The following is a 22,618-nucleotide window of genomic DNA, read 5'->3' as shown; positions in this document are numbered from 1 at the left end:
TATTGTCTGCCATGCTTTCATTATGTGTGTTAAATTTCTCCTTTTTCAGTGAATTAGATAGTAGTTACATCTATCCAATGGTTGTAAAGGTATCTATGGAAAAATTATATAAATCTGTCTTTTAATTTTAGGATATGTACATTTAAGATGATAGGCAGGATTGATTACATGTTACCCCCAAAAGCAGAGCAACTGCCTTCTGAGCTGCCCTGGGTGAATCCAAATACCAGATAGTGAGGTTTCTGTTGTTGAGAAGAATTAAATGTTTGATTGTTGCTGATGGTGAATACTTCAGTTCAGATGGATATGTGAGTAGGTTGTTCTAGTTGGCTATACACACGTGTCCCTGGGGTCTTCTTGTACCATCTGCCCAAATAACTGCTCTTGTTGCCTTAAGAGAAGAAGCCTAGCTCAAAAGCTTGGCCTGAGGAAAGCAAAGTTTGGACATCCCTAATCGATTGCCCGGGGGTTTGGTTTAAGTGTCAACTGCAATGCAGAATTTCAAGAAAGTTGAGAAAGTAATGAGACAATAAAAGAGAGTGGGAAGAGCAAATATCTCCATTAGCAATCCCCCTCATTTTTTTTTTTTTTTTTTTGGTTGAATGAAAGAACCTTATTTAGTTCCAATTATAAAAGTAGCTAACTGCTGCTTCCAGCAGAGATAAAAAAATATTAGCACTTAGCAACTGCAAAGTAATAGAATTGCGTGAATAAGGACTTAAATTTACAGTCTATTTCTCTCTTTCATAACAATTTTAGAAACAAAGGCTTGTTATTGGAGGACTTAAATGCATGGTTGGAAATTCAAGTCTTATGTGGTTGCGAATGGTGATGATGTTAGAGTAATGCGGACGATATTCATCAAATGACTTCATATTTCTAACAACACTTCCTATTTTTCTAACATTTGCAGTCCGAATTCAAATTTGTAAGTTACGCTACTACCTCTTTTGTTTCTCAAGAGAAAAAATAGAGCTACTACCTCCTTATTTCATTGCAATGTGCACCCTTCTTAACGATAAACCCCATCAACAATTGAATAATTAATTTATTGTGTCAGTGTTGATACACATTTTTGCGACACATTTTGTACAAGCCCGATTCAACCAAGCCTGACTTCCTTATAGGCTCAATTCATGTATTATATTTTATTTTATTCTTTTAAGCATGACCCAAGCCCATACGATTTATTGGGAAAATTAAGAAAGTGTGGTTTGGAGAGTATGGGTTAGATCCTTTCAAACCTTTTGCATGAGCCCAACCCATGCATGCTACCAAGTGGGCAAGGGACACTGGTAGTACCTCAGACTCATGGAGGAGGTCTTGTACCCAAAATTTTCACCTCAAAAGAGTTTTTATGCTCTGGGTAACTGTGCCCCTAATTTTTAGCCTAGCTCCATTTTCCACACCAAAACATAGTTGACCCTAAACTAATTAGCTAGCCTATTGTAGCCACCAAATGCAGCAATCAAAAGCCTACAATGACAAGGAAACAATAGCTAATGGAGTCAGTCACTTTATTTCCAAAATCATGCTAAAAGCATGCTAAACTCTTCCCTAAACAAAAGCAACCCAAGCCAAAACACCGAATTAGTATCATGGGGGATAAAAGTCTCTTCCACTACTCAAAAACCAGTCATTAGCAACACCCCAAATTCTATATAAAACTCTCTCTTCAACTCAAAAAAGGACTAACCACGTTTTACCTAGAGACCTGAAACTTCAAAGCAAAAACTCATTTAGCTAGTTAACAATCTCACAAATCCGAACCTTAGGGGTGGAAATATGGATACAGGAGAACATTTTCTCTCTTCCTCACAACCTCTCTCAATTTCCTCTTCTCAGTGATTGTGGGTCGAAGTTTCAGACCTGTTGAACCACGTTTTCCCCATAAAGCTAAAACTTGAGAGCAAAAACCCATCGAACCAGGAAACATTCTCACAATTCCGAACCTTAAGGGTGGAAATATGGGTACAGGGGAACCTTCCCTCTCTTTCTCACAACCTCTTTCAATTTCCTCTTCTCAGTGACTGTGGGTCGAAATTTCAGACCTGTTATGTTTTTATACTTTTTCTACACTTTTGTTATTAGCATTTTGATTCTCTCTTGTCAAAGCACCATTAGCCTTTTGTTCATTATACATTTGGAATTTTGGGCTTGATTCTCCACAATAAACACTTCTAAAGAACCCAAGGGGAGATTTGGGCCATTCTCACATTTTCGGCCCTTGTCGCAAAACGTCCTCGACAGTCAGCTTGTTGATGATTAAACTTTATTTATTTAAAAAAAAAAAAAAAAAAAAAAAACCCAGTGGCACATAGAATTGTACATTGCAACATATATCACACTAATGTGGACTCCTAATCCAGTACTAGGGGTAGGATTTAAAAACAAAAAACAAAATATTATGAGCATATACTCCTAATCATCTTCATTTGTTAGCTCTAATCTTGCCATGGACACAGAGTTACAATCCTATACATATCAAAAGGACCATAAAATAAAATGCGGATTTTCTTATCAAGTTCTATGCAGTTAATCTTTCATCTCGGAGAGAAAAAAACTCGTGGGCCCAAAATTATTGGCCTAGTACAAATCCCACAAGCCCAAGCCTAGCTAGTGGCCAAGCAACTGCCATTGAGAGAAGGGGGGGGGGGGGGGGTTGTATTTATTTAATACACTTCCTATAATTTCTTTGTAAACTTAATCTTCAAAGCGTCTCCAACTAACCCCACGGATTGCTCTTTAGTCACTAGACTTTGTAAAGTTGGTTTGCCCTTGCAACTTAACATCAATGTTATCTGTTTTTTGTCTAATAGAGAGGATCCATTACATAGATTTATTATTCACCTAAATAAATAAGAGTTTTTTTTTTTTTTTTTTTTGTGCATTTTTTTCTTCAAGCTCTACTTATGGATGATAACTTGTTTCAATTAAGTACTAGGATATATTTTCTATAATAAAATCACTCAGGGAGTCAGGGTGAATGGATAATTATAGCTTCTTGTTGTTTTTCTCTTCCAAGGTGTGAATTAGACCTAATAGCTTCCATAGTATTGTTGTTCCTAAACCTTCAATAATAATAATAATAATAAAGAAATTCTTTGGTGCAAAACTTAGGGTCCATTTGGTTGGGGTTGAAAAGTGAGGAAAAGAAAAGGGGAAAGAAATGGAAAAGTGGAGACGAAAGATATTTTTTTTTCTCTCATAGTGTTTTGTTGAGGGATGGTGGAAAAGTAAAGGAGTAGATAACTATTTTGTTTAGTTTAGAAGAAAAATGAGTATATAGAAAATGCAGATTGTATAATTTATTCCTATGCCCCTAATACTAAGATAAAAATTTAATAATAATATAAGGGAAAAAGAATAAAAGTTTAAAAAATTGAAGGTATTATATGGTGAAAACTTAAAAAAAAAAAAAAAAAAAAAAAAAAAAAAAAAAAGAAAAAAGAAAAAAGAAGCAAAATTGAATAGACGAAGGGCAAATGGGTAATTTCCCATCAAACCCACTTCCTTCCCTTCCATTTTCTCCCTAAATTAATGAGAAAATCATTTCACCCCAAATGATGGGCCGGAAGAACACCCTTAGGTCCCACCATTTTCACTCACCATCCCATCCCCAATCAAATACACTATTCTCCCATATTTTTTTTTCACCCAACTTTTCTTCCCAACAAATCAGACCCTTAGTTACTTCTTCTTAGGGGCTATATCTTAGTTTTTTCAATTAAACTTCTTGTTAAATTTATTCCCCTTTAAAATGATTGTTTATGCTTGAATTTAATTAAAGAACAATATCTAAAATTTTCACTTTTTCAAGCTAATTTGTTTTTTTCCCCTCCATAAAAATCTGCCTGGGCCTTGGGCTTCTTTTGGGTGTAAGCTGTCAATTGTGGCCCTAGGGCCCTCCATCATATCAGCACATGAGTATCAGTGATGCTGGAAAAGGAGGAATAGTGGAATACTGAAAGTAGAACTAGAAAAAGGAGGAGAAGCATTTTATGTAGGACTTGACAGCCATCAAAATAGCAATGACTAATGGTACATTTTGGTTTCTATGTTCAATAATATTGTTGTTCATTTAAAAAAATACTTAGATAACAAGATTAATGATTGAGTAATGATCACCGAAATCTAAATTGTTACCGAGCTTCCAAAATCGAGACTGTCATGTCATTTACAGAACAAATTTCCGGCTTTCTATTAGATGAACCCAAATTCTCCATACCTCTGACAAAAGAAAACGCTGGTCTTTTTGGTGATGGCAGAAGTGCAATTTCCTTGTTGAACATTGAGACCACATCAAGCATAGTAGGCCTATCAGCTGCACTTTCTTGGACACAGAGGAGTGCTATGTTTATGTATCCCAATAGGATATTGGCAGGAGGAATATCTCTGAGTATTGGATCCATCAATTCTAAGGCTCTATTGCTTTTCCACAAATCCCATGCCTGAAGAAAATTTATGATAAAAATCAATCACAAATTCCGATTAAATTCCTCATATTTTATTGAGGTATTAGTTACAAATGAAATTAGTAGAATTGCAAAGATATTTAAGATACTTAAAGGAAAATTTTAAAATGATCTAGTGTAACACTTTCTACCTTCTTGGTGGCTTTGTTAGTATGAATAAAATTCAATTTAACTATGAATATATAATTTGAAATCAACATAACTGATAAAGAAGATTAATCATTTGAAAAGTCAATCACCTGGTGTAATAAGAATACACACAAGCACTCAAATCCAAACACACACAGAGTTTCTAAGTTCTTGTTAACATTAAAGTAAGATGGTCCATTACTCACATATCCAATAAGATTGAGAGAGTCACTATGATAGAAACCAGTATTCTTCTTGCCACTCAATATCTCTAACAACAATACTCCAAAACTAAAGACGTCAGATTTAATCGAGAAGAGGCCTTCCAAAGCATATTCTGGAGACATATAACCACTGTATTTCATTGTTAAACAAACTGTTCAATAGCTTCATGGTTAATAATTTTATATTACTAATATTTTCTGTAGAGCATAAGTACTTATGGATTATACTTACTAAGTCCCTACTATTCGGTTGGTTGCTTGTGACCCATTCCCACCAAAAATTCTTGCCATTCCAAAATCTGATATTTTTGGATTCATGTCTTTATCCAACAAGATGTTGCTGGCCTTCAAATCTCTGTGAATAATTTGTAACCTAGAATACTGATGGAGGTAAAGAAGCCCTTGAACAATCCCTTCAATGATGTGAATGCGAGTTGTCCAGTCTATCATCCCATGTGCAACCGAATCTGTCTCAATACCACATATAGATAATAAGATAGAAGGTAGGAAAGAACTCGAGGGCATTATGTGTGCAAAAACTTTTAGTTACAACAAGATTTTGAGCAATGAACAAGCATAATATAGGCAGAGTACTCTGTAAGTGATTGAGATAGTGTGTAACTACATACCAAAAAGGAAATTATCTAAGCTTTTATTGGGCAAATACTCATAGATCAAAATCTTTTCATCTCCTTCAATGCAGCATCCAAGAAGTTTCACAAGATTCTTGTGTTGGAGTTTGGCTATAAGAACAGCCTCATTTTTTAGCTCCTCCCATCCTTGTCCAGATTTTCTTGAAAGTCTTTTTACTGCCACTAACTGTCCATTAAGCAAGGATCCCTGAAAATAATTCTTTTAACTTAGTTTCTGATTAATCCTTGAGAAGAATCCACATCAAATAATTTTTATAAGTTGTATCCTAGCAGAACTTTTATGCAAATACTGAGACTTCAATATTTATGTTGAAGGTTAGATTGTGGAATATCATATATTACTTTAGAATTTCTATGCCAAGATTAATGTGCTTTGTTTTTGAAACTTACTTTGTAAACAGGTCCAAAACCACCCTCTCCAAGTTTATTCGAGGCTGTGAAGTTATTAGTAGCAGCAGATACACTAGAAAAACTAAAGAGAGGAAGCTCCATTTCCTTATTTCTGCCTTTCTCAGCCCCCTTCTTGAGGACTAATCCTTGTTGTGTAGACCTGTTGTTGAAATCAAATGATATCAAGTCCTCCCCTGCTTGATCAAAAAGATAGTTTTGATTAGTTCATGGTGGGTAGTTCTATTTCTGAAATAAAATGACAAAAAGTCCTCCCCTACTTGATCAAGAAGACGGTTTCTATAATCTAATCCTAAAAGATTCAGAAAAACAGCCATGGCTCAGCAGATAACTAAGTTCTGTCACATGGTATCTGAGGAATTTTTATGCATATAATTTCAAAAGCTTTTGATTGTTTAATTGAAATCCTAGAAGAGTTTTATCTATGAGAAAATCTAGGATGCTGTTTCAGGTAAGAGGACTGGTTTTTGTTGGAGCAGATCAAGTTTAAATGTTTGGTTAAAATTGAAATTTTAACTCAAATAAATAATCAAAAGAGGAAATGTATGGAAAGTTTAGACGGTTCTATATTTTAATCAATATAGCTTAGGTTCAAAACTAGCAATTTAGACCCTATTGAAATTCAGCAAAATAATTTTAGAAAATGTGGAATTGGACTGTAAATTTGGCACCTGACAAGAGTTGGGCAGTTTTTTTCTTTTTATTTTAATAATAATAAAGAAAGAAAGGATAATTTAATGTGAATTTGCAAGAAGGATCTCTTAACTAAAACAAATGCAATAGTGGCAATTATGCGTACAATGGACTCACAACTATTTTTCGTAAACAAGCAATAGTTCAAAATATCTTAATCACCCCCCTCCCCCTCTTCTTTCCACCTTATTAATCTCTGCGTGTGGGGAAGTTTTTTTTTTTTTTTTTTGTGTCACTAACATAGATGCCCTGCCACTAGTCAGTTTTATGTTGCTAATGAAAATTCATACCTTTTCTTTTGAGTTTTCTCACCCACATCCACCAGATGAAGGCCGCTGAAGAAATGGCTGTCAGCGAAACAGCCAGTACTAAAATAATCCACAGTCGTCTCTTACTTCCTGAAGCAAGCATGTGAGAAATAAAAGACACATATATTGAGACCAGTAATTTTTTTAACCACTAATAAATGAAAAAGATTCAGTTAGGAAAGATTGAAATAAAGTAATATGGAAACAAGATCATAAAGATGTAATGATTGCTGGAGACTTAAATTTGCTCACTTTTAGGGTTTAACACAGAGGCAGCAACTTTGACATAGATATCTCTTGCAGTAAGGTTATAATCAGCAAGCTGTCGCAGATTCATGAGATCGCCATTCCATATTGAACATCTAGAATCATTGAGAGCATAACCAGTGCAGGAGCAGCTATTCAAGCAAGCTGATTTGCACTCTTCAATGCTCCCACTTTCAAAACTTTCTGGATTCACTGGTAGTTGTACATTAGACAAAATAACAAACTCATCTGGGTCACCTGTAGTCTGGTTATGGTTCTCACATTGCAAAGGTGTTTTCCTTGCACATCCTGCAGAGTAATCATTCAGTTCCCAATTTCCAGAAGATCGGGGTTCAAATCCTTGAACGCATGAACAAAATGGCAACGCTTGGTGGTTACAGAGTCCAAAAGCCCCACAAAAAGCATAAACTTCACATTGGATTCTCGGTTGTGACCAGAATAAATTCCACTGCTTGGTGGATTCCAGCCAAGACAGTTGCTGTATCTGCCCCGATACGTCCATTACAAGCATACTAGTGATACTAGGATCATACAGATCATATGTAAAATAAGTCTCTTCCTGATTGGAAGTATAGCTAAAATTATAAATATAATCAGCTCTCATTTCAGGAACAAAGCTGAAGATCTTCCCATCCCAAGGCCCGCTTGTCCAATACAACGTGTCAGGCTTCCGAGTGATTAAAAACTGAGTTATTCCCTTAGGATCGTGCTCCAATGAAAAAACTCCAGGACTAGGGTCATGAAGATTTCTCCAAGATACCAATGACCAAGTCTTTCCGGTATTTTTGTTATAACCAAGCTTCATTCCAGGTAAAAAGATATGGGAAGGAAAATCGAAGCTCTGCCACAAGATATTTGAGTTTTCATCTCTTAAAACAAGGTTTCCCGAATCCAATAGCGTGGCACTTGCATTGCGATTAGATGACATGTTGGATACCGAGTAAGACACCTGACCGTCCACAATCACGAGGTTCCCATCATTACTAATAGCGAGAACTGCAGAAGAACTGACAATTGGGTAATTTCGGTTGGCTACCCATGTGACAGTTTGCTGTGACACCTTTTTGAACCATATTCCCACGTATTGATTTGTGGAGTTTCTTCCAGGACGAAAGAATCCTAGTTCAAATTTTGCGTCAGCTGATACTATAGTTTCCGTAATTGTAATAGATTGTCCTCGCGATATAGCATCTCTGGCAGCATCAGAGGAGTGAAGGAAGGGGTATAATACTAATAGCATCAGCAGGAAAACAAGATGAGTAGACTTACAAGTTAAAATATCCATGCTACTCACAAGCAATCCATGTAAGGTCACCAGAGCTTGTTCAAGCTTCAACTTGTTATAAGAACAATTCCAGCTCCGGTAGTGACTTTTCAAATGTTTGACTCAGACCTTGAGTCGTCACACGGTTTCTAGCCAAAGACTAACTCTAGGCATATTTTTCTTTGTTTGATTAGTTTTCACGTGGACATCGGAAGTTTCGTTGGGGGACAAGTCCATTTAATACAACAGACTACTAGAGCCAATCCGGTATATCACTACGTTTTCTTGATTTCATACAGGTAATAAAGTTGTATAACGTCGGTGATAAAGTTGTGCTTTCATGGAGCAAATCTTCACATAGAAACAATTAATCCATATTAGTTCTAACGAATTTTATAAAAATTACTTATAATTATGAGCTAACTCTTTTGGTAGCTCATAAGCAAACGAAAGGACATTACTCCCCCCAAAAAATTTATAATCTATTTACTCACCAGATTGTGCATATTGGACCATCCCACCTCACATGTTCATTTAAAACTAATTACCCTCTTACAAGTGCACTTAACTTTTACTAAAGGTCACATATTAACATAAAAATTATTTAAAGACCTTGTAACCCTAACCGAAAGACATTGCTTAAATTTGAAGTCTCTTAAGTCTTAACTTTAAAGTGGTCATACATTCATAAGTCACAAATTATTTGACCAAATAAATTTTTTTTACCAAATCAGTTTACATGTTAAATTATATTGCCTTTAAGGGCGTCAAACCATTTAATCGTTATTTAAAGCATACTACTTTCAACCTTTCTTTTTTTTTTTTTTTTTTTTTAATCCATGTAAGGTCACCAGAGCTTGTTCAAGCTTCAACTTGTTATAAGAACAATTCCAGCTCCGGTAGTGACTTTTCAAATGTTTGACTCAGACCTTGAGTCGTCACACGGTTTCTAGCCAAAGACTAACTCTAGGCATATTTTTCTTTGTTTGATTAGTTTTCACGTGGACATCGGAAGTTTCGTTGGGGGACAAGTCCATTTAATACAACAGACTACTAGAGCCAATCCGGTATATCACTACGTTTTCTTGATTTCATACAGGTAATAAAGTTGTATAACGTCGGTGATAAAGTTGTGCTTTCATGGAGCAAATCTTCACATAGAAACAATTAATCCATATTAGTTCTAACGAATTTTATAAAAATTACTTATAATTATGAGCTAACTCTTTTGGTAGCTCATAAGCAAACGAAAGGACATTACTCCCCCCAAAAAATTTATAATCTATTTACTCACCAGATTGTGCATATTGGACCATCCCACCTCACATGTTCATTTAAAACTAATTACCCTCTTACAAGTGCACTTAACTTTTACTAAAGGTCACATATTAACATAAAAATTATTTAAAGACCTTGTAACCCTAACCGAAAGACATTGCTTAAATTTGAAGTCTCTTAAGTCTTAACTTTAAAGTGGTCATACATTCATAAGTCACAAATTATTTGACCAAATAAATTTTTTTTACCAAATCAGTTTACATGTTAAATTATATTGCCTTTAAGGGCGTCAAACCATTTAATCGTTATTTAAAGCATACTACTTTCAACCTTTCTTTTTTTTTTTTTTTTTTTTGAATTCAACATTAACTTAGGAAAATTCCAGAGGTTGGGGAAAACAAACACAATGGCTGGGAAATTTATCATAAAACAGATAATAGTGATAATGATAGAGGTGGTTATCCTTATGCAAGTCGAAGTTAAAGCTAATGGCTTTGCCCCAACCTCTATTCAGTATTCACCCCCCTCCACGAAAATCTTATCATGAGGGCATTATTTTTAGGCTAGTACGATATCATGTGAAAATCAATTTCTTTGGGATTTTCGGCTTATTCCAATAATATTTTAGGTAATTTTTGTAGATAATAAGTTTTTACGTAGTTATGAAAAATGTTATGAAGATCACATTCACAAGCCCCTTAACATATGTTCCTTAAGTTCTTTTATGTATAACTTCATGAAGAAAAATAATCACTTAATTGTGAATATGTTGGATAGAGAATTATGTAATATACGAACTCTAATTAAAACTTTCATGAATATTTAAGGAATGGTGTGTGAGTGAGAGTCCAAGTTTATAATTATGATGGGCACACTACAAAAAAACCAGTCTATACCGTCTGGGACGGATCCACAGGGGGGGCCGGCCTCCCATGGCCAATCTTTTTTTTTTTTTTTATTTGTTATATTTTTCATTTTTGTGGTTGGCCCCCTTTTCAAAATCTTAGACCTCATTCTATCCGATCAGCTTAACTAGCCTTGAACAACTAGCATCTATCTGACCCAAAAACTTAACAAAAACAATAAAATCATTCACAATGGTGACTTTACCATTCCATGTTCTCTCTTTTTACCATTCCATATTCTCTCTCTTTTTTTCTTTTTCTTTTTTTTCTTTTTTTCTTTTATAAATATCATTTTATATGAAACTAATTTACACCAATCAGTTTTTGGTATAGGCGGAGATTAAATCTCAAATCTCTTATTCAACCATCAAATAATACTAGTTGACCTAATTGGAACTCACAATAAGGCAATGATTCAATAACACATATTTAATTTCTATATTCTATTTTTTTGATCATCAATTTCTATATTCTTTATCTTCTCAAAAAATAAATTTCTATATTCTATATTCTTTGGATATATGATACTTATATATATATATATATGGAAATGACGTAGTTTTGACTTTGAACTCAAATTTAATACGCGATGTTTTTTTTTTTAAAAAAAAAAACGACTATCTATCTTAGGGGTGGCAATGAGTGGGTTTGGGGTGGACATAATTGGGTTGGGTATATAAAATCCATTTACCCATTTAAAACTCATTTAACTAATTGCTTCTAACCCAAATCCAATCCAACCCAATTATTATGGGTAAACCCCAACCCACCTAATTACACAATTATCAAAATTACCAAAATGTGAAACCAAAAAATTACCAAAATACCCCTGAAATCCAAAAAAAAATGACCAAAATACCATCGAAACCCAAAAAATGACCAAAATACTCCCGAAACCCAAAAAATGACCAAAATACCTCGAAACCCAAAAATGACCAAAATATTCCTGAAACCCAGAAAATGACCAAAATAGCCCCAAAACCCAGAAAATTACCAAAATACCCCCGAACCCAAAAAATGACCAAAATACTCCCAAAACCTAAAAATTACCAAAATACCCCCCAAACCCAGAAAATGACCAAACTACCCCCCTGAAACCAAAAAATTACCAAAATACCCTTGAAATCCAAAAAAAAAATGATCAAAATACCCTCGAAACCCAAAAAATGACCAAAATACCCCCGAACCCAAAACATTACCAAAATACTCCCGAAACCCAAAAAATGACCAAAATACCCTGAAACCCAAAAATGACCAAAATACCCTGAAACCCAAAAATGACCAAAATACCCCTGAAACCCAGAAAATGACCAAAATACCCCCGAAACCCAAAAAGTTACCATAATACCCCCGAACCCAAAAAATTACCAAAATACCCCCGAAACCCAAAAAATTACCAAAATACCCCCGAAATCCAAAAAATTACCAAAATATTCATCCCCCACTACTAAAAAATTCAATATTTTACCATTATTTTATTAAAAGATAAATATTCATCGCACTACTAAAAAAAATGGTTAGAAAGAAACATAGTGCAATAGCATTTTCTACTAGTTATTAGTATATTCCTTTTCTTTAGTATTAATATTACATACAATGTGGCTTACATAACATGCATGTGTATCTACAAATGTTGAGAACTGTATAATGGCATGTATATTAGTTATAATTTTGCCTCTTTAGAGTGGCTCTGCCACTATATTTCAATAAGAGTCAAGAGAGGTTAATGTAATTTACCTATTTAATGAGCGACACTCTATTAACTCATTTAAGCCCATAAATAAGCAAGAAGTTAGAAGAGAGATCATGATCATGACTCCAAAAAATTATACAAAGAGCTCAAGATAGGGTTATGAAGACAAAAAAAACTCATCACGGGTTGAATTTATCAGAGAGTAGGAGACTAGTAGTTTAGCATGATAGAGTAGTAGTTTATGCATGATAGAGTAGTAGTTTATGCAATCATGAAATTCAATGAATAGTCAAACCTTTTACCTTTTCCTCTTCCCTATTATTATTGTTTTAAATTTTTAATATCAACATGAATAGGTATACTGTCTCTCCCAGGCCAAAAAGTTACGATGAGAATTGGAAGAAACCAAGAAATCATATACATTATACACCATCCATGAAAGTATATAGAGTTACAGAGCCACATACACACAATATATATATATATATATAATTTCAATACAAAAAAACCTACACCACAAAGGACGTGGAACTATGAAGGTTTTTCATTGGAACAATTTATATAATGGAGCACGTGGCATTGTGGCAATCCTAGTGTTAATGCTCAAAAATATGCAGATAGCTAGTTACAGCAGTAGCAGCAAGAAGTTAAGAACTTCATCCAAAAAATAAAAAGCAAGAAGTTAAGAAAAATAACAATGAAGTAGCATACTCAATAAACAAAGCTCCCACTATGCAAAACACTGACTTTATGAAAAATAAATAACTTAAACATCACATCAAACTCAAAAGGACAATCAGTAAAATAGTCTCCAAGAACTGAAATATTTTCAGTGAAGTGGTCCCCATTAGCTCATAAGGTTTTGCTGGAAATACATAGAGGTGAACAATGGAAGCAATGGCCATCTGCATTCAAAATTCACAAAATCACACATAATGGACCTATATTTAAGAAATCTCAGAAGGCATAATAATTAAAACAAGAACTATTAGCTCCCACTACCAAAACCTATAGAAAAATTACACAAACAACAGAAAATTTTTCCTTAAAATAGCTTCCTTTCACCAAATTCTCATCAACATATGAACTAGATTGAGATAGGCACAAGTTGCCAAAATCCTCCACAAGGCTTTCTTCCTCAAAATCATGTACAGCTGAAAAAGGAAAGCAAAGCATTTAATAGTACATCAAATACAAATTAATGAATATTGCGAGCACATAAGTGATAAAAAATATGATATACCTGATACTCCATATAGCCAATCATGAGCACATAACAAAGCTTCTGCAGTTTGTGGCAAAAGAGAACTGCAAAACTTATTAAGAATGCGGCCACCAGTACTGAATGCAGACTCCGAGGCAACAGTAGTAATGGGAATGCTCAAAATATCATGTGCCATCAAGGAAAGTTCGGGGAAACGATTACTATGAGACTTCCAATACCCCATAACATTCAATCCTCGTTCAACCTATGGTCAAGTCGAGTCTCTTCCAAGTATAAATCCAATTGTGACTTGCTTGAATCTGAACCAATAAGTTGACTCGTATATATCTCAAAACCAGAGAAATCATCATGCCTAACATAATGACCATGCACTCCACCACTACTAGATGCTACTTCAGCCATATTGCAGATATCACTAGTAGAATTCTTATATTTCTCAAAGATGCCATACAATGTATCACGAAGATTCGCTGCCATAGATATTGCTTCTTGCTTATACAATTTGCTATAACAAAATTCTCCACATTGCAACTTGTATCTAGGATCCAAAATAACAGCAAATGATAGCACAGGATTGTAATACTCCCAATATTTATCAAACTTTTCTTTCATTTCTTTTGCCATTGCTCTAATTATCGCATCATTATCTTCCAATTATTCCATAATACGCAACTGAATCTTCCTAACACAATGGAAATACAAAGTTGGCTGTGGGGTAGTTTGTCCAGAGAAAAGCTCGGTGATATCATAAAATGGTTCCAAAATCCTTTACTCTTTATTGGTTTTCTTTCTCATAGTCTCGCTTTCGCAAGCTGTGCTGCCCTCGAGTTTAACATCAAATCCAACCCACCTGGTCAACTCGCTCTCCTCTCCTATTGCAGTCTCAAAGTGAGTCTTTCTCTCTCTGTTTGAAGGAAGTAGCAATGTCAGACAACTTACTTGAAGTTTCGAAATCCTTAATCGAAGAAGCAATGTGGGCTTCTCTTTGCCTTGGCTCCATCAACCGCTCCGTCAACTCCACCCTCGCTGTCGACCTCGGTCTCCGCCTCCTCCACGTGGATGCCTCGAGAGCAGAAGAGATCGCCGATACGGTTATGGCTCTCTTCCTTGGGTTGCTGAGAAGGACTCATCTGCTCTCGCGACATGCTCTCTCTGCTGCGGGTTGGCTCGGTCCATTCAACCGCTTTGTAGAGGAATGCAACAGTGCCGTGGCTTGGTTTTAGGGATTATTGGTAGATCTGCTTTGGCTTGGTCTTTGGCTATGAGAAGCTTAGCCTTCAAGATCAGCGTGCTCTATTTTGATGTTCACGAGGAAAAAAAAAAAAAAAAAAAAAAAAAAAAAAAAAAAAAAAATTTCCTATTATTCACTTCTCTTTTTCACTATGATTTGTCTATGATTTTTGTGAGAGTTGGATTTGAGCACATTATTGCTTATTTTTTTGGATTTCATGATTAGCATTTGAGTATTGAAGTGATGTGTGGGTATGAGTGAGTACATTTTGTTCGAGAGGATGTGGAGTTTTTTTTATTTTATGGGTCTTTTGTGTGTTTGTTTCCCAAGAAAATTTCTGGGTTTATGGGTTTGCTAGAGATTGGGCCAGTTACTGTGTTTATGGGTTTGTTTCTTGGATTTATTTTTTGTTTTTCTGGATTTGATGGAGATTGGGTTTGGTTGCTAGATTTGGATTTGGATTTGGGGTTTGCTAGAGATTGGTTTGGTTGCTTCTTGGATTTGGGAAGAACATGAAGAAAATTTTCTATTAGTATTTAATTTAATTTTTTCTTCTTGTTTTTGTTTGTGTTCTTCTGATATGGAATTGAGTTCTTGGTTGCTGGGTTTGGTCTGTGAAGAATACGAAGATCAAGTTGAAGAACACGAATGTTAAGAAAAGAAAATTTTAATTAAAATTTTAAATTAATTAGATTTAAGGTTTTTCTCTAAATTTAATTTTTTTTAAATTTCTGACGTGGCTTTTAAAAAAAATAAATAAAATGCTGATGTGGCATATAAAAATGCCAAATAATATTTTAATTGCCAAATCAGTGCCACATTAGCGCCACGTCAGCTAATAGGTTGTTCCGTCTGCCACCTAAGACTTTGCCGTTAGGGGGTAGGGACAAAAACGAGATTGCCTTTTTGATTTCAGGGACTAAAAGCAATGAAAACAAAAGATAGGGACCAAAGTGAGAATCGCGTGAAAATATAAGGACGAAAATGAATTTTACGCCTTCTCTCCTTGCTTTGACTTGTGCTCTCCTTGCTTTGACTTGTGCTCTCCAAAAATTTATAGACAGTCTTCTAAGCTATTCCGGAGGAGTAGGGAAAACCAATTGCTATGACTGAGAATTTCATTCAAAAAGGTTTCTTCGCCCTCACAAACTAACATCAATGGTATCTGTTTGCTTCTAAAAGATGCAACATTTTTAAAAAGTTTACGTGACCTAGCTTTTTCTCTAATGCTCAGTAAGAACTTGATATTCCTAAACAAGACCAAAGCCCCCGTAGTCCCCCCTTCATACTACCACAATAATACTGTGTGAGAAAAAGTTGTAAGCAACAACGATTGTAGCCAAACCAAATAAAGTTAATTCTGTAACTTTTTTCTTGATTTCAAGTCCTACTTATGGTTGATTTCCTGTTTCAATTAAGTACTCAGATACATTTTCTGTAATAAATCCACTCAAAAAGGATGGTTATAGCTCCTCTTCTTCTTCTCTTCCAAGGTAACCAGATCAAATAATTTAAATCCCTAGTACTATTTCCTAGGTGCTACACTTAAGGTTTCTCAATTAAATCAACCACATAGTTGGATTGACCAATGACTTACATGGTTGAATTTATTCTCCTTTAAAAATTAAAAAAAAAATTAACATTATTTATTTTGCATTGATCATATAACTATATGCTTGAACTTAATTTGAAAACCTAAAGTACAATCTCCAATAAGTATTTCTGGCTTTATTTTTTTTTTTACTCATAAAAATGGCATCTACCTAAGCCTTGGGCCTTTTCTAGGTGTAGACTGTCTGTTGTGGCCCTATGGCCCCCCCTTCAAAGCAGTCTAGGTATATATCCTTGATGCTGAAAATAGAAGAAGAAAGAGGTATACTAAAAGCTTTAAATGTAGGACTTGACAGACATCAACATGCGATGACTAATGGTAAATTTTGGTTTCTCTAGTTCAATAATATAATTGTTTATTTAAAACTTAGGTACCAAGATGAACGATTGAGGTAAATTCTAAACTGTCACCAGCTTCCAATTGAAATCTAAATTTGTATGCATGGGTACTTTTTTATTATTATTATTCAATATTCAAATCCAACTTTCCATGTCATCACTATATATATATATATATATGTACACACACACAAAATTTAGAACAAAAGCCCATTGAGTTCTATATCAAATGATAACGGTCACCTTATAACAACCATGGTCAAATAAAGTACATTTAATGTAGCCATCACAATAGACAACTACCATAAACGTGATAATGCTTAGCAATGTGCATATGGCTTTAACATTTTTTGAAGCGCATTTCTTATGAGAACAAAGTCGCTATTAAGCTAATTTGTCATATTAAAAAAATCACAAGAGACTTGTAATTCACCAAGAATAATAAGAACCAGCTGCTCTAATGAGTGTTTGGAAATGTAGGTGATTTAACATTTTATTTTTTGAGCACCTATCATGATAAATCTCATTAATTAGAAGCACTGAACTTTGCCAAATAGACTATATATATATATATATAAAACATTTGGTAAATACTTAAAATGGTAATATAAACATGAGTAATGCTAGAGATGCAAACTTTTTTACAAAAAAAATTTACAAACTACTGATGTGGTGAGTGATTATTGATAAATGAAAAAGTGATGTTAATGGTAGGCTTAGATGAAAGCTAATAAGAAGTTAGTCACATCAACAGTTTGTAAAAATATAGTAAAATAATTTGTGGTTGTAGCATTACTCATATAAACATACAATCAATAGTGAAGTGTGTAAAATGTGAAGCTACAATTGAATTCGAAGAAATGCACTTATATAAGAAATTTCCTCAAACACATTGTGGGCTTTCTAATTTGACCAATTTTGTAGTTAGGAATCAAAGTTATATAATAAAATTAAAGGAAAAAAAAAACAAAAAAAACAAAATGAAGTGATTGATTAAGCATTAAAAAAAAAAAAAAAAAAAACCCACAAACAATTACTTGAATGCCATGAGTAAGTAACAATTACTTTAATCTACCATTGCTTTTCGTACATTCATCTTGGACAAGAAAATAGCCCCTCTAGACTCCAAGCACTTTGTGCATTGGAAGGAATCAAAGTTATATAATAAAATTAAAGGAAAAAAAAAAAAACAAAATGAAGTGATTGATTAAGCATTAAAAAAAAAAAAAAAAAAAAACCCACAAACAATTACTTGAATGCCATGAGTAAGTAACAATTACTTTAATCTACCATTGCTTTTCGTACATTCATCTTGGACAAGAAAATAGCCCCTCTAGACTCCAAGCACTTTGTGCATTGGAAGTGCCAATTCAATTACAAGGCTCTTGATAAATTTTTTTTTTTTTTTTTTAATAATAAGAAGATCATCATTTTATTAAAGAGAAGATAAATACATTACATCGTGAATCAAAGCTATTTCAATAAAAGTAGAATTTTCCTTTATCCAGATTACATAACCATCAATGCCCTTGGCATACTAAGCCAGGATATATGATGAACAATTTCCCTCTCTTCGAACATGTGTTACTTGAATGCCGCAAAAATCTCTCATCTGATGTTGAATTCCTTCAACTAAATCGCTAATAGCCACAGGGGGTTCACTTGACCCATTCAAGGCTTTGAACGAAATCAGGGAGTCACACTCAAAAATCATCTCCCGTACCCCCTACTATGCAAAGTTAACCCTAGACTCCCTGATGTCTGCTCCAACCTTAGACGAGTGAGTAGTAGTAAATGTGGCCCTTGGCAATTGTACTTAAATTTTATAGCGTTAAATTTAATTTTTTCACTAGATCAAGAAAACAAATGAAGTCAAGTTAAGTTAAAGTAAAGTTAGAAAATTATAGTGCTTTACTATATTAAACTTTCATAATGCCATAAAATATTTCTTATTTAAGGGAGAAATTAAAGAATGCAATAAATTATTCACTAATTATTGGTGATCATTTGCTCAAAAAGAAAATATATATATATAGATGTCTCACTGCTATAGGGAGGCCAACTGCTGCGCCGATGCTTTAGCTAGGATTGGAGCTTGTTCCCCCTCTATTCACAATTATTTTGTAACTCCCCCTTCCTCTGTTGCTCCTCTTTTGCTTTCTGATTTTGTGGGGCTGTACCGTAAGAGGGCTTGCCCTCGTGAACTTGGTGTTTTTTCCTCGTAGTTTCTAATGTTATCTTCCATTTAACCAAAATATATATATATATATATATTGGTGATCAGAAATGGTTTGATAGTGACTTGACTAATGAGGAATGAGAAAATAAAATTACAAAAAGACCATGGCACAAATCACAATGCCACAACAACAAAATTGCATCCATACATATTATTATATTAATATAGACTCGACATCGTTTTTGGACTCAAGTTTAATAAGTGTTGATTTAAAAAAAAAAAATTCTTTCTATTTGCTTATATCTTTATTCTTTTCTTCTCTCTCTCTCTCTCTCTCTCTCTCTCTCTCTCTCTCTCTCTCTCCTAATGAGCTAGCTAGGGATTTACTTCCAATCCCTACAACCAATATGATGCCAAAGACAATGAACACTTACTAAAAGATTAACATGATCACATATTTTAAAAATCTAATAGTTGAATTGAATTTTTTTGATGTTCTAATATACGTATCAATTTTTATGTTAATCAGATATTATTTTGTAGGGTCTCAATTTGTAGCTCAAGCCCAAAATATATAGGATGTAAGCCCAATACAATAAATTTATAGAGAATAGATGAAAGAACTGGGCTGTTTGTGAACTAAACAACAGTTAATCAAGGTTTTAAAAGATTAATAAACGCAGAAACAAACTTCAAACTTCAATATATTGATGTCCGAGGAAATTAAAAGTTAATCCAATTCTCAGATCTACAGTCAATCTTCCTTCTTTATCACTTTTAATTTTTCCGATCCCCCTCTCATGAGAGGCCCTTCACATTTATATAGTTTTCTTTTCGTCCATCTTGATCGTACACTTGTTCTTTATGTAAGCATTCACATGAGTATATGTCCCATCAGGTATCTTCTTTGGTCTCTATGAGTGGTGGTAGCTGAGGTTGCATTGTTCAGGGGTCTTCTCCACATAAATGCGGTCAGAAAAGTTGCTGCAGTATATTTAATGCGGTGGTAGCAGCTTTTCCCTTAGATATTTCTCTATTCTTATCACCTTTATACATGTACGAAGTTCATCCTTATCGTTGGAACTTTCTGGAAGATTTCCCAAGCTGCCCAGGTATTTGCTTGACTAGTATTCTTCATATCCGAGAAGAATAATCTCCTCGGACTATATTTCTCTATCACTTTCTTACGTGATTTTTCGCTCCAAGATATTTCCCAATTATTTACTCCTTCTCGGATGGACCCCATATAGGGCCCAAGGCCCAATATATGAACTTGGACTTTTATCCCCACATATTTACTATTTGATCCAAGAATATAATTTTTATGCATATAAAAACTTAAAATTTAAATATTTGATTGATGACATAGTTATCAATATTTGATTTTATTGAATTTTGGAAGCAATTAATAAGAAAATATAATCTATTGATGGATTTGACAAATTTCATATCCAATAAAAATATATTGAGACAGTGGATTTGTCACAAATTCATATCTAATATAAATATATTGAGTGCAGGTTTTAGCTAAATTTTGTTTTATATGTTGATAGTCTTTTTAATCTACCATTATTTTTTGAACATGCATCTTGGAAAAGAAAATAACAACTCCGGACTCCAAGCATTTTGTGTATTGGAGGTGTCAATTTAGTTACAAAACCCTTAGCAACTGTATTTAAATTATATAGTGTTAAATCTAATTTTTTCACCGGATCAAGAAAACAAATGAAAACAAGTTAAGTTAGAAAATTATAATGCTTCAACATATTAAACTTTCATAATGCCATAAAATATTTCTTCCTTAACGGATAAATTAAAGACAAAGAATGCAATGAATCACTCCTTGATTATTGGTGATCAGGAACGGTGTGGTAGCGAGTCTAGTTACTAGTGAGGAATGAGTGAATGACCGAATGAGAAACAAAACAAAATTACCGAAAGACCACGGCGTAAATCGCAATGCCACAATTGACAAGCCCACAACTCCACAACAACAAAATTGCATCCGTATTGATTCTAATAAAAAAGAAAAAGGAAAAAGCATCCATACATATTAATATGAATACGACATCGTTTTAGTACAGAAGTTTACTATGCGTTGATTCTTTTCTAGGTTTCTCTCTCACTTTCACAGCTCCTCCGATGAGTTAGCTAGGGATTTAGCTCCAACCCGGCTGGTGGTCTACTCGCTCTCACTCTCTCTTTCCTTTTACAGTTACTACTACTTTGAAGGTAGCAGCAATGTCAGACAACTTACCTGAAGTTTCCAAATCTATCGCCGAAGAAGCAATGTGGGACTCTCTTCCTCATGAAATCCTAACCCACGTTTTCCTACGCCTACCCATCAAATCCATCATCACTTGCACCTCTGTCTCCAAAACATGGAAATCCCTCATCCAAAACCCCTTTTTCATTTCCACTCATCTTCACCACTCCTCCTCCAACAACAACCTCCTCCTCTTCAGACTCTGCCCTAAGCCTCTCGCCAAAGCAGTCAAACAATTGAAACGAATCGGAGACGAAAAAGAAGTCTACGCTTTACATTGGGACGACAACATCAATTTCGATCAATACACCAGGTTTGACGACTTCCCTTTTCACGGCGAAAGCGCTACTGGAGTATTCCGCGTGGTTGGTACTTGTAATGGCTTGATTTGCCTATCTGATGATTTAAACACTTACGCTTATAATTTCATTCTCTGGAACCCTTGTGTTAAAAAATATGTGCGACTTCCTCACCCCAATTTCTCCTTCATGACTACTGGTCCCTACACCGCGGCTGTTGGGTTTGGGTTTGATTCCAAAACCAATGACTATAAGGTGGTCAGGTTTGTCACTCCTGAGGATGATGACTTCGATGAGGGTAAATCTACACCCAAGGTTGAGGTCTACTCACTTGCCACTGGGAAATGGAGAGTGGTTACTGCTCAATGTCCCAAATGTGCTGTTCGTGATACAGTGTTGGTCTGCCTACGCCTACAGGCTTTTGTCAATGGGGCTTTGCATTTGGTCTGTTACAAGAGGACTCAAGAAATCAGATTTCTCTACTTTGTTTTGGTGTTTGATTTGGAGGATGAGGTCTTCCGTGAGATACCGCTGCCTAAGCATTCCGATATGTTCTATTGGGAGTGGGTATCTATTTTGGCATTTGGGAATTCCATTGCCGTGATCGAACCTGGGTATGTTCTTCACACTCTCGATATATGGGTGTTGAAAAACTATGCGGATGCATCATCATGGACCAAAATTATAAGTTTGAAGGCTCAAGCTCCCCCACAGGACATATCAAGGCCATTTCATTACAGAGAGAAAATACCTAGTGCAAAAGCTTTTAGGAAGAGTGGCGAGGTTATATTGGAAACATATAAAAAAATGCTCGTCTCGCAAAACCTTGAGACCCAAGAGGTTAAAGACCTTGGGATTACTGGATCTAAGTATAGTTTTGTTGATCCTTATGTTGAGAGTCTAGTTTTGCTAGAAAAACCCGACCTTGCAGTTACTTACTAAGGGAAAGTAATAGGAACAACAACAGGCAAGGTGCATTTTATTTTCATGCTTATTTTCATGATTTTTTGTTTTGTTCTTCATATATACTTGGCATTCATTATGAGTTAGAGATGAATATATTGCTGATTGATTACCTTAATTGAGTGGATTTATATTTATGATAGATAGCCTATCAAGGTCGTGCTTGCTGTCAATAGCATGTATACTCAACTATGAAAAAACCAAGTTG

The 22,618-nt window shown here is 34.7% G+C and overlaps 2 protein-coding genes across 4 annotated transcripts; one reads left to right on the top strand and one right to left on the bottom strand.

Annotated features, from left to right (window-relative positions):
* Positions 1-3,971: 3,971 nt before the first annotated feature.
* On the bottom strand, positions 3,972-8,520 carry LOC111992229 (receptor-like serine/threonine-protein kinase SD1-8). Of its 3 annotated transcripts, XM_024024093.2 has the most exons (7): positions 7,143-8,511; positions 6,873-6,980; positions 5,872-6,065; positions 5,458-5,668; positions 5,061-5,295; positions 4,811-4,958; positions 3,972-4,451 (listed from the first exon to the last, which is right to left on the bottom strand). In XM_024024093.2, the coding sequence occupies exons 1-7, from the start codon at positions 8,440-8,442 to the stop codon at positions 4,143-4,145; spliced, it is 2,505 nt and encodes an 834-aa protein (XP_023879861.1). In that variant the 5' UTR covers positions 8,443-8,511; the 3' UTR covers positions 3,972-4,142. The 3 variants fall into 3 exon arrangements, with proteins under 3 accessions (XP_023879861.1, XP_023879862.1, XP_065637285.1); XM_024024094.2 differs by lacking the exon at positions 4,811-4,958 and having other exon boundaries at positions 4,344-4,451; positions 7,143-8,519; XM_065781213.1 differs by lacking the exon at positions 3,972-4,451 and having other exon boundaries at positions 4,816-4,980; positions 7,143-8,520.
* Positions 8,521-21,123: 12,603 nt separating this feature from the next.
* On the top strand, positions 21,124-22,389 carry LOC111992234 (F-box protein At3g07870). The gene has a single exon (XM_065781205.1). The coding sequence runs from the start codon at positions 21,124-21,126 to the stop codon at positions 22,387-22,389; it is 1,266 nt and encodes a 421-aa protein (XP_065637277.1).
* Positions 22,390-22,618: the final 229 nt, after the last annotated feature.

Source organism: Quercus suber, unplaced genomic scaffold, assembly GCF_002906115.3.
Source record: "Quercus suber isolate HL8 unplaced genomic scaffold, Cork oak 2.0 scaffold_259, whole genome shotgun sequence".
Taxonomy (NCBI): Eukaryota; Viridiplantae; Streptophyta; class Magnoliopsida; order Fagales; family Fagaceae; genus Quercus; species Quercus suber.
This window is presented reverse-complemented; position numbering and strand designations above follow the sequence as displayed.